This window comes from Ptychodera flava, chromosome 16, assembly GCF_041260155.1.
Source record: "Ptychodera flava strain L36383 chromosome 16, AS_Pfla_20210202, whole genome shotgun sequence".
Classification (NCBI taxonomy): Eukaryota; Metazoa; Hemichordata; class Enteropneusta; family Ptychoderidae; genus Ptychodera; species Ptychodera flava.
The window spans coordinates 5,510,642-5,523,751 of record NC_091943.1 but is presented as its reverse complement, the minus strand read 5'-3'; the positions used below and the strand labels follow the sequence as shown (position 1 = coordinate 5,523,751).

At 36.5% G+C, this 13,110-nt stretch overlaps 1 protein-coding gene across 1 annotated transcript in view; it reads left to right on the top strand.

Annotated features, from left to right (window-relative positions):
* The window catches only part of LOC139152621 (cubilin-like), a 45,402-nt gene extending 38,648 nt beyond the window's left edge, over window positions 1-6,754 (top strand). Inside the window, exons 18-21 of the mRNA XM_070725865.1 lie at window positions 1,706-1,883; window positions 2,154-2,335; window positions 2,790-2,924; window positions 3,477-6,754. Coding sequence (XP_070581966.1) covers window positions 1,706-1,883; window positions 2,154-2,335; window positions 2,790-2,924; window positions 3,477-3,619 — 638 coding nt within the window. The 3' untranslated portion in view covers window positions 3,620-6,754. The remainder of the gene's footprint in view (window positions 1-1,705; window positions 1,884-2,153; window positions 2,336-2,789; window positions 2,925-3,476) is intronic.
* Window positions 6,755-13,110: the final 6,356 nt, after the last annotated feature.

Here is a 13,110-nt window from a genome sequence, read left to right as displayed (position 1 = left end):
TTCACAGGGTGTTCACTTGTCAAATCACAACTTTTAGTCACACAACACCTGTTATATAATCTATAGTTCTAATAGTTTGTCATTGTAGATATGTGAGAAGCTGTTACCAAAGTATTCAGCCTTACTTGTGACATCATTACTCTTGCAAACATTTGCTTCTCTTTGCTAAAATTGTTTTCTTATTAAGTACACCCATAATGGCTGTCTAACTCTCTGTTGTTATGTTTCTTGTTGCAGTGTTTGTTATTTTAACATTCGCAGATACAAACACTACAGTCCTTCCAACACACTGTGATGAATTTCTTAGTAAACATTTCTTTCTTTTATGTGTGTACTCATTAATATCTATTGAAATATGCTTCCAGAAGTCTTTGTAGCACATATGTGATGTGGAAGATTTAATGATTAACATCTACTTTCAGGGGTAGGATTTTCATTCTTAGGTGATCTTTTCCTGAAAATGTTTATTCGTGGTTTTTTTGTGTGAATACTAATCATATTTAGAAGGTCAGAAATATTGATGGAATGGTTTCAAAGTGTAAATGTGAAGTGATGCAAACTTGTGATTAGCTGTAAATGAATTACTCCATAAATAAAGTGACAATAATTACCCTTGATTATATCAACATCAATAATATATTGATTTTGGTGATCTGGACAGCTGACCTCCATCTTCCTCTACTCTAGTGAAAATAAAATTTCCATTATCACCAAGATTTCATATTTATGTGAGTGCTAATCATGACACATGATGAAGGGCTGTTTCCTGTTAGTCAAAGTTTGCATACGGTTAATCATAACAGTTCATCTGATTCAGTGTCAGTATAATGCACACACATCTTGGTAATACTGAAGAAATCATAGCATAAAGTGTACATTGTCCAGGGTAGGTAATTGAGGAGCAGCTGTCCAGATAATTTTTTGCAGGTATAAGTTACATTTAGGTACAGTTCAGTTTAGTTTACAACACAGACTCAGGGCTTTTACTATCTGGATACTAATTTTTATTTCCATGGAGTAAATACTGTGTTGCCTTTTTTTTTGCCTGGTGACATCAAAATTTGATCATGATCCTCGTTTATAGTCGGTGCAACTTCTATGCGATCCTTTAGTTAAGGACAGATTTTTCATGCCTATTTGCATACACATTTTTATTTTTCTTACCTAACTATTACGGACAAATATCTATAAGGGACACTTTTAGCATTAATAGGCAAGTTTTGCTGTTTTTGTTTAACAATTATATTGTGATTATAAGTTGAATAGAGTGAAATTTTTAGTCTCAAAAGATCGTTAGGTACTGATTAAGGTAGCATGCACCTCAAAACAAAATCTTTCAAACTGTGCTCACACTTTTCACAAGAAAACTTTTAGCCACTCTTGTTCATAATTAAGAATAAAGATCAGGGGTCACCAAGCAAATTACATAAAATTTTACCAGTATTTGAAATTCTAAATTGCTATACACTTTGTTAACCCTGTGTGTAAAATAAAACGTTTCGCTCTCACAAAACCAAAACGGTGAAAAAATTCATCAACAGGATTAAAGAATAAATCATTAGAAGCAAGCAAATCTGAAAAAGTGTCGTGAGAATTTGATTATCTTCAACTGTCTCCATGGTACATTCTACCTGAATTCATCTTTGTGTGGTGCAATACTTTTCACTTACACTGTGGATTAACTATATGTTTATTTTCTTGACAGAATGCGGTGGAAACCTTACAAGTGAATCCGGCAACTTCTCCACTCCGGACTATCCCAAAACTGTTGAGAATTCCACAACTTGCATCTGGATCATTACCATTCCACCAGTGGATGAACGCAGCAAGAATATCACCATCGTCAACTTAAATTTTCCCACCGACAAGAAACAAAGTGACAGGTGAGTGAAAAAAATGGAAAAAAGTTCATTCTTTAACACTTTGTTTTCGGTTATTTTTTCCAAAAAAATATAAACTGCCTTAGTTTTTTTTTTAATTCATGGAAATATTTGAAATGCAGCAATAAAGATTATTTTGTTAGTTTCTAGATATTAGAGAGAAACTACAAATTTGTCAAATTTTGGCAATCATCCCCTTTGTCGTTTTACCAAAATATCTAACTGCTCGACACATTCTACCTTGAAATGAATGATTTTTGGCTTCCATGACAGCAACTACATTGAGATCAGAGATGGTCCCTCCATGAGATCCAGCAACATGACGCTCAATTTGACCGGCTCAACTGATGCAAGCATTCTATCCACTTACAACTCCCTGTGGGTGAAATATGTCTACAAGAGTGACAGTGGCAATGCTGGTGGATTTCCCATTAGATTCTCCTACAAAACACATGGTGAGAAAGTTAAAGATTTTTTTCTTACATGAAATATGTGTCAACTCTATAAGAGTGAGTATAGCTGCTTTGTCATCCCATTGAAGATTTATTGACATCTGTAGCAGCATGTGTTGAATTAACATTTCTAGCGAAAAAAATCCCCTCTTAGGTTACTTGTACCGGTACATGCTGTGCTGCACATGAGATTGCCAAGTCAAGTATTCATATTTTGCATGCATTTCATGTTACCATTTCAGTCTTCCCAAAAAACATGGCGGATCTGGACCAACCTTTTGGCACTGTATGTTATTCTCTAAATTATGTTGACAGTATTTACCACATGAACGATTACATTGTATTTGCCTGTATTTGTGGACCCAAGATAGCTGAAAGAGGGATGGTCCTCCTACAGGAGTCAGCTCTGAGTTGATTTGACAAGATTTTTGCATTTTGTGTTCTTCCTTTGATTCAGTGTGTAATGCTACATGCAAGAACGGAATATGTATGCATCCTGATTGGATTTGTGATGGCTTAGATCAGTGTGGTGACAATACTGATGAACAAAACTGTCCAGGCAAAGGCTGCCCTCAAACAAAGGGTGGAGGAAGTAAGTATTTACTGGAAGCTGCTTCTTTTATATAAGACATTGGTATATCTTGTGGCAATCCGATTGCTGCATGTTTGTTGTGCCATCATATCATCCGCAGTTGATACCATCACATCATTCTTAGTTCACACCATTATATCTTTCTTGGCTGATATGATTAATTGATTCTTAGCTGATATAATAACATCATTCTTGATCTATACGGTGTCACCAACTCAGTTGATAAGACAACACCTTTCTCAGTTGATTCAAAGGCATCTTTGTCAGTTGATGTGGATTTCATCTTTCTGGTTCACTGTAATTATATTATTCTGAGTTGATACAACTTTATTGTCCTCAGTCAATACAGTTAAATTATTCTCAGTTACTTGTTCTGAGCTGGTATGATGACATTGTTTGCTATGTTTCTGCAGACAGTTGATAAAACTGTTTAAAAGTTAACATCACATGAAATGAGAGGGTAGTGTCAGAGCCGTCAAATACAAAGACAATTTAATCTGTTGCCAAGATAACAGTGACCAACTTATTCCTTGAATGTTGTCTTTTTCACAGCTTCAGCCGGGGCTATAATTCTGACCATCATCCTTACCCTGGCTGTAACCATCATCGTTTTCCTAGCCGCGCCACGGTTCAAGCGGTGGTACCTGACAAGAAAGTATTCATCCATGGACAGCGATGTGACTGAGAGAATTTGAGGGATGTGTTTGTGATTGTCAATCTTGAAAGTTGCCCGGATGCGAACAAAATGATTTTGAAGGTTAAATTTGAACCTTTTTCTGAATCATAGAGTTTTCAAAGGTTAGAATATTTCAGATTTTAAAGGTTTTGGCAATTTAAATTTGAGGAAATTCAAATTCAAAGTGAAAACTTTTTGACAGTATGAACCCCTAAATAAACACTACGTTCTAGAGCAAAGGGTTTCCATATTTTTTCAAGCGTCAGTAGGGATTGCACCATCTAGTTGTAAATTCAAAGAAACATTTTATCTAGAATATGTATCCAGAATTCTTCGACTGTAGTTCACTTTATAACATCAATTGTAACATAAAGCTGACCACTTTAATTTGCCTTGAGAAACTTTTACAAAAATTCTGTGGAAGAAAGTATTAGAACTGGATCGATTTTGTAAAATTACAAATGCCTTGAGAGCCAAACTAAGCATTTTCAGTTCATGAAAATGGTTTGCTGCACTGTGATCAGTTCGTCTTTTAAGCCTATGTGACAGAATACTCACCCCACAGTGTTTCCCTTCGACTCAAGAAAGTTTCATATATCACATTTGATGTGATAACTGTTTAACAGTTTCAGCTGAGATTGAAGAATAATTAAGGAAAATATTTTAACCAGTTCACCCCCAATTCCCTGTAAACAGGTCCACATTCACCATTGATAACAATGGGTTTAGGCCAAACCATTGGTGGTGAAAAGGGTTAAGAAAGTTGAGCCTGTATAAAAGTGACCAGTAATCTGCAATAAGCATTTGTAAAAAGAGAGTACACCAATATTTTTCCATCATTGTAATATTTTTACACGGTACATAGATAAAATACACTGTTTGCATGTTATAATGTACAATCTTCTTCTGGGCAATTTATCTCACAAATGTTATCCTTCAAGTAATTTGTTATGAGAAATAGTGTACATATCACTGAATTAGCAATGAGGTGAGGGTTTTGTATTTTAAACTGTCTAAGACTTCATCAGTATTATATCTCACTGTTTGTTACACTTCTCTGCAGGTTTGATCATTTCCTTTGTCAAGATAGTTTGATAGTTACCTTTAAAGGTATACTGTCACTTGTTCCAATGTTGTCACAGTTACCATGGAAAAAGAAAATCTAACCAATCACAGATTTTCAGTGGATGGCCTCTTTTTAAAAACAGCGCCCTCACATGGGCATTTTGAATACCAAGGAATGCCCCTTTGACCATATTTGGGCATATTTAGATTACAGGTGACTGTATACCTTTAACAATCATACTCCAACCAGATGTTCAAATGTTCATTGATTTAAACAAACTTGTATCGTTAAGACTATTCATAAACTATGCAAATACGAAGACAATCGCGATAATTTTTTAAATGGTATCTGTATTGTAAAAGGTGACGTTTAAAGTCTGTTCTGGTGACATTGTTTGCCTGTTTGATTGATGTAAATTTCTAATGAAGAACTTCTATACAGCAGGTTATGGAAACCAACAGGAAGTATGATCAGATTGAAATATGATGTTTGAAAGTGATGATGTCACTGTTATTTGGCATGGTGTTTGTCACTTTTGTATTGATTCAGAAATCAATCAGTGCTTTGGAACATTTTAAAAGATGTTGACAAAAAACAACAGTTAACAAATAGAACAAAGAAAAAAGTGAGATCATTCCTGGAATCTGTCAGGAATGCACCTCAAAGAAAATAATCTCCATGGACACACCTACTTATCCCCATAACCCTATGCATCAGATTTGAAAGCTATCTGGCCAGTCACTATAAAGAAAATGTTTTGACCCAAAATGACAGAAAAACTCTTAAAAAGTACAAAATGTGCAAATTTCATGACCATTTGACCACAACCAAATAAGATTATCCATAGAAACCTTCACAGCAAGTTTTTAAAGCTACTATTAGCAAAGCAATTTGAAGAGAAACAAGTTTGATGAAAAATTAGAAAAAATTATCAACAATTCTAATATGTCCATTTTATGCTGATTTGATTAATCTGAAGTGAGACATCATTTGTAAGTATCAAAGCAATTTGATGAGTAAATTGCAAGAAGACATTCTGCCATCAAAGGTTGACACACACACAAACTGGACAACAGACTCAAATGGCCATCCATCTCGTACACTCAGCAATTGTCGACAGCTGAGCCAAGAATAATTGGAATTTAGAATGACAAACATTGTGATTGCTGATCAAAGAAATTGACAAGATTGCTAAATTCAGAGTCAAATGACTTTTCAGAGTTGAATTCATACAAATTATTCTTGAATAATGAAGGTGCCTTTCATTTTATTGCAACACAGGCTGAAATTCAGTTGCAATTCATCATAACAATCATTCTATCAGCATTGATTTTGTGCAAATTAAGTCAGTGATGTTTAGTTTGATTTAAAAGTACACAGTTGTTCATTTGAATTTTAAATTATTATCAGTACCATTGGTTGGCATTAGTGGCATTAGAAACAAGTAATTTTTCACTTAGTTCTTGAATTCATACAGGACATTAACCGTGGTTTTTGCTTGAAGAGAGCACAGTTGCTGAATTCATAAGTAGTGCTGAAAAGTAAACCATGTAGCTTGCATGGGGCATATTTATTATTCAGATCATATCATATTATTCAGATCATATCATAAATCGTTTCATATAAGTCAAACTGTTTTGTTCTTGCATGTTTGTCAACATTCTTTTCATCTAAACTTTGTACTTGTTAAGTGTAGTTTTGCTTGTTGTAGTTTTACTATACTACCGTAGTTGGTTCATTTTTCAACTCTTATTAGTGAATGTTGAAATTTATCTTCTCAGATTTATTCAGTGATTACCCTAGACATTTGTTTTTTTCATATTTTGATGTTTCACTATCAGACGGCCTCTGATATTTAACCTTTCACCTCTACAGAAGTGGGGCCTCTATTGGTTGAATCAAATCAGAAACTTGAGTTACCTCTTTGGTGAAAGAGGGAAATATCTGCTGGCATTTATACATATTATTCAGGCATTTATGTTTGATGTGATATGATTCAAAATCATTTCAAAAATTGCAGCTGAACACATCATCATATCATTTTAGAATTGAAACTTGAAAATGTTAATAAAGTTGTAATAATTGGTACCCAGTGCAGCTGTAAGTGAATCCATCACAAACGTACTTCACCGTGTCAAAATGACCAAAACAAACCATAATTTTTGTTAGATTTGGAAATCGAAGCAGAAGAAGAAAGGTAAAAAGAGAAAGCAATTGACAGCGAGAATGTATGAATTTTTATATTTATTTACCATTGTAAATTTGGCCCTGTGCAAACAGATTATGGTTTGTGTTTGTACATGATACAGTGTATGTGAGTGTGTGTGTGTGTGTGTGTGTGTGTGTGTGTGTGTGTGTGTGTGTGTGTCCAGATTCTCTCCACTTTCAAAAGTAGAGGGGCCCACATATGGTTTGCCCCTCCCCCACCCCCACCCCACCCCATTTTTCAAGATGGCACATTTTGCCACCTTTTCCATACTACTAGCTACATGTACATCTTGGAAGTCATGCTGTCACTATGACTTGCAAGATTTGAAAGTCAGTATTTTACTGTAAGGAGTTCCAAATCTTTCATAAATACTGTCCAGCACATACAATTCAATAAAATGGAAATATATAATGGCTTACCAGTCACAGACTTAGATACTTTGTATCCACTAGTAGTGCACAGTTTACATGCTAACGTGTAAACTCTAATGATTTCAAAATGTAACTCCAGGTTGTTATGTTATATTGTGCCAGCAAGCTTCATTTGGGTACCAGATGTATAAGACTGCAAGTATCTTATTATATATGTACTAGGACAGCCAAGAAGTTGTTTGTGCATAACACTGTTCGCGGGGGATTTCTTGAGAGAGGGTAGATCAATTTTCATTTTTTCATTCAGAGAGTGACCAGTGAGTTAGGGCTTCAGTATGTAGAGGGCATGGGAACTTCAGCACAACATTGAGAGGCTATGACTGGAACTGCTGTTGGCGACATCTGTATATCTATCTATCTATGTATGTGTGTGGGTTTGTATGCCCATCCCAATAAAAAACGAGAAAAACCACAGCACCTGCCATCTCAGTATTTGGTGTACAGGTGCACTCAAGGGTTGAGATTGAATTTGTTCAAATGATAACGTTAGAGTCAAAAATATGCAAATGAGGTGAAAAGGGCAGAATCCTGCAAATTGCAAAAACTGTAACAACAGACTAGGTATGCAGGTTTCTATAGGCTATCATAGCTAGGTATCTTCAAATTGTGGTGAAATTTCCATATTTGTAACTTTTAGGGGAATTTTCCCTATTTTTTAGTCATAACATCTCTGAACCACTTGTCTAATTGCTCTGAAACCTGGTATGCATGTTCCTGGGGATGACTTTAGTCAGATTTGTTCAAACTGTGGTGAATTTTTCACATTTTTGGTCAAAACTCTTCTCTGAAACTCCTTGTGTGATTTGTTTGAAATTATGATGTACAGGTTCCATTTGGTTGAGTTTATGCAAATTGTGGTGAATTTTGTGTTTTGGAGGGAATTTTTCCCATTTGTGGTAAAAAGTGCATCTCTCAAACAGTTTGTCTGATTACCTTGAAATATGATATGCAATTTCATACGCGGAATGACCCTAGTGGGTTTTTTCATGGAGGAGTGATTGATATATTTGTATTTTGGGCATTTTTTCAGTTTATGTCACGAAATGTTATCTCAAACTACTTGTTCCATTGCTTTGAATATGGATATGAACTTCTCACAGATATTCCATTTCTGTATTGTTCAAATCGTTAACAGTTGAACTTGGCTCAACCAGGTTCATCAACCTTACAAGTTAACCAGAGGAGAACAGTTTTACTCAATTCCTGGGAGTAGACTCACTTTAATTCTCGACTAATTTCAGGGGAAATATTGAGCTGATGCCTGATTATTATTTCCTGGCTAAATATGTTATATTATAGCCCAAACATGGGACTATGTGCCCGAGGGTAGGTGACCATTTGCCCGACGTAAGGAGGGCAAATGGTCTCCTGCCCCGAGGGTACATAGTCCCTTGTTTGGGCTATAATGTTTTTATTACATGCCTCTCTTACACGATTTTCACTCAAAATATTTAGGTTGTTTGGCAAATGATAATCAAATGCTTTATTTCCACCTTAGACGAAAATCCGTTAAAAATGGAACGATTTTCATCATCGAATGGCGCAATGATATATTTAAACTACTGTTATGCGGTTTATCAATTTTTTCTGCAAAATTTTCCAAAAACAGGATTTCCTTTGCAAAACATGAAATTTCAACATTTTTACATCAAAAAGTTGTCAAGTTGAAAATAGTTCCGGTTCACTTTCAGTCCAATGATGTCTATGCGGCCCGCGACGTCATCGACGAGTTACCATTGAATCATATAAAGCGCGCGACGTTCGATATACGAGCCCGGGTATACGAGGCATGTAATATAGGCAAAAGAATGTGGCCTTATTAGTTTTTATCGAATTAAAGTCTACCAACCACAAGGCAGCTGTACTATGGAAAGAGATCAATAAGACGATTGTATTTAAGGTTAGTCCGCAAAATAGTGTATTTATTTGCATTTAATGGGAGAAGACTGAAAGATTCGGTCATTTTAGGTTGCCTTTTGCTCTCCGGCGGCAGCTTGGCGTCGACGGCCGAACAGCGCCCGCACGCGGCTAGGTCTTTGAGAGTATTCTGAGAAGACTGAGGTAAAATTTTAATTTTCAACGCTCACCTGTCACCTCACTCTACACATCTAAGCGGGAAAAAGTACCAGAAACTTCGATAAAAATAAAGGTCTCCACATGTCCTTGACCTCGGTTCAACAAGGGTAATCAAACTTAGTTTTTTATCGGATTAACGTCTACCAGCGTGTGGAGGTATTTTCATGGAAAAGTTGAGCCGCTAGTCAGAGGCGGCTGTATTGAGAGAAAAGGTAATTTATCATTTAATTTGTTCTAACCCCTCATTTCCCTTTTATCTTACGCCCCGTGTTTCGGCTTAAACGTTCTAGGATGGTCATGGTCATATGGCTCATTTTAGTATTTATAAATTTAGTAATATAACATACTTATATAATACAAGTCTTTTCCAGAAAAACACGGCAAATTTCGTAGTTTCTAGGATGTTTTTAGTTGAAGAAGTGATATTTCAATAGTTACAGTTTTATATTTTAATCGACACATTCTGAACAGTGCGAAGTACTTGTCAAAGAGCAAGGGCAGTTGTCATAATGAGATTAGAATGAAAATAGGTGCACCGATTTTCATAGAAGTGAGGGTTGTTGACTTAAAGGAGGTCAAATATAAAATATGCAAGCGCCAAAAAATTTCAAAATGAACGCGTTCTCACACAAGATTACAAGATACAAAAAGATATTTTAGTGTGACAAGCTTGAAGTAGTCTGTCTTTAACAAACTGATACTAAACATACAAACTGTGTCTTCAGTAACTATATCACACCGATCATGGACTCATCGATGGAAAATAAAAGTATTTGAAGTCTATTCTAGACTATAGTACGCACTACGACACAATAAATATAGGATTGCGGCCAGTACACTATCCTGTGCAGGACCGAATGTTTATCAACTGGAAGATAACCATGGCAACACGACAAAATACAAAGCATATAAACTAAGAAAAGGGCTCTCTTCTGTCTATAAGCAAGGCAAACTCCCCGCAAAGAGAGACTCGAAAAAGCATACACGAAACAAGCACATAGCTGCCCGGAAAACCAGAGAACAAAAAACCTAGAAGCCAAAATTAGAGAAAATGCGACTGGAAAACTGTACCCGATTGCAGTGCTACATGTCTCAAAGATGTCGCGCAAATCTTGAAAATAACTGAAATTTTGAACGCAAAGCGAAAAATCAAAATGAAACAATACAAATCAAAAATTGAAAGAAAAAATATTACAAAGCAAAGAAAACTGAATGCTTCACAGTTAGTGGCACACTGCTAGACTGACAATATTCAAAACCGACACACTGGACAAACATCCTAACACCTGTCGACAGGCCACTCATCGGCTAACAATGACGTCACGCTAAGACAATAATTTCCCGCTATTCTTCAAACCGCGGGAAATTTCATTTCTTTACTCTTCATTCATCGGCATGTTTGTACACTTGTGCATGGGGGGGGGGGGGGCCGGGGGTCATTTGCATATCACTGTTATCGTTTCATTGTTTTATATTTTGATGTTTTTATCGTGTCAATCGACAATTCTACTTGCTTGTGCAACCAATTAAATAAACCCTTTCATATTTACAACACAACGACTTTATGAAACAAAGAAAATATATTCCCATCGCGATCATGTATAGGAAGATGGGAAGATTCAGGTGAAAGTCATGTATTTTCTTCTTCGTTTCTCACTTGGTAGGTCATGAATAGCAACATATTTCAACTGAAAAGGAAACACATTTACCTCATAATTCAGTTCGTACGTCAAATGTACATAATCCCTTCTAGGCCTATAACACCGTCGTGGTCTGCTGCCGGGCTGGATTTCGGCAATGAAAACAAAGTTATTTCTGGTCGGCGTTAGATTTGGTTCAAGTCCGTGATTTTGTGAATGTTTGAGTGGGGTAAACGTGATGATTTGTGCTCTGTTTTCATGTGATAACCGTGGGTGGAGTGAATCCGATGAGTGGGGTGAACGCTATACAGGGAAGTTTCTTCCGGAATCACAGCCGGCGGAAACTAACTCACTACTGCGCATACTCAAAGGTAACGCGTTCAATCGCTAGGAAAACCTGGCATGGGCTGCCAAATTCCAGGTTTGTAAGAAAAAGGAGAGACACATGAGAAAGTACTACAAATGATTTTTTTAGAAATTCACCGACTTGAACCAAGTCTGGGTCGGCGTGCGCGTAAACTGAAAGCGTTTGCGCCAACCGATTTCGTCGGTATCTGTGGCACTGTGGAGCTGAAGTCGACGATGGAGAAAATGTAAAGTATCAAAGTCATAATTTAGTGTGTTTTATACAAAATACCTCTTCCCCGGCACTCAAATGACCATAATTCGATGAAATTATCCCTTATATGTTTGGAGAGTGGACTGATTGGCCGGAACTATACACAAAGTGAGAACTAAAAAAAGCGTGTCGTCGGCCCATTTTTGACAGAATCCGTGGCTAGATCTCCAGAAATAATTTCCTTTTTACCTGAACACTGTATCGTTTCAACGCCCTATCATACCGAAGTTCAGCTGAGACTTTCCAAAAATACATGTAATTCAATCAAAAGAAACGGGTTCACGCACGTGGATTCAATTGATGGCAACTTTGACGTCATCAATATATATCAACCGAGGACCTTTCGATATTTTTCAAACATAATTATCAATCTTATATTCACAGCGAGAGTTAGTGCAGTATTTCTACCATTTATTTCCTATGCCTCGTAAATATTTCGCATTCTCTTTTCTACGTACTTCCCCCTACAGTTTTGACATTGCTTGCCAGTTTTTATCTATTTGCCAGCCCGTCTGTCTGACAGCCTATTTGCATATCTGTCGGTCTGTATGTGTCTCTGCCTGTTTGTCTATGTCACTCAGTCCAGCTGTGTGAAACCTCTGTCTGTCTGCCTACTCGGCCTTTGCCCTTTTCTTGTCGGTATTTCATTACCAGGCAATAAATTTCCCTAAATCTAAAATCCGAGTGCGCGTCTAACCACCTGTTGATTCACCAACTGCGTCTTTTTCTCGGCGCTTTCATTTCAAAAACAGCAGGTTGCTATTCATTTCCACGAGTTCATCTGATAGACCCAGCAGCATCGACAGAATTCGTCATTCAATCTCATTCTCATCTCATCCATACAATAAAATTATCCGTGACATTTCGCGACCTATCGATCATGTAGTTGTAATACTAAAATGATTTATCGGCAGCTCGGCAAAAACCTAATTTCCTACTTGATTCTCATACTCGCATTTTTCGATCTTTCCCTGTACATACTGACATGTCATTAACCAAACAGTGATCGATATATGAAACGATTTCGAACGTCCTTTGCTTCGTGTTCGCGAACCCAACTCTGCAAATCTTACTTTCGAATTTCGCATGCTCTCTGCATTTTGTGGCCATTCGATCATAAGAAAACGAAACCTCGCATTTGCTGGGTGAATATGATTTTTCCATTGAGGAATGAGCCATTCAAAATCAGAGTCTCTTCAGATATTGACCGAATGTTCGATATTCATGAAGATTTATTGTTGCGTATAAGAATCCCATAAATGTGGTCTGAGGAAATTTTATTGTACAGGAAATATAATTACAGATATTATCGTCATTATCAAATCGATTTGTCGAAGAATAGACGAATTAGATACATCTATATAAACACAATTTGAACTAATTTGGCAGAATTGGATCTTGTAACAGTTCAAATTTATCAAACTCGTAAGGTGCCCTATAGCTTAAAGCTGCAATAGTACAAATTATCC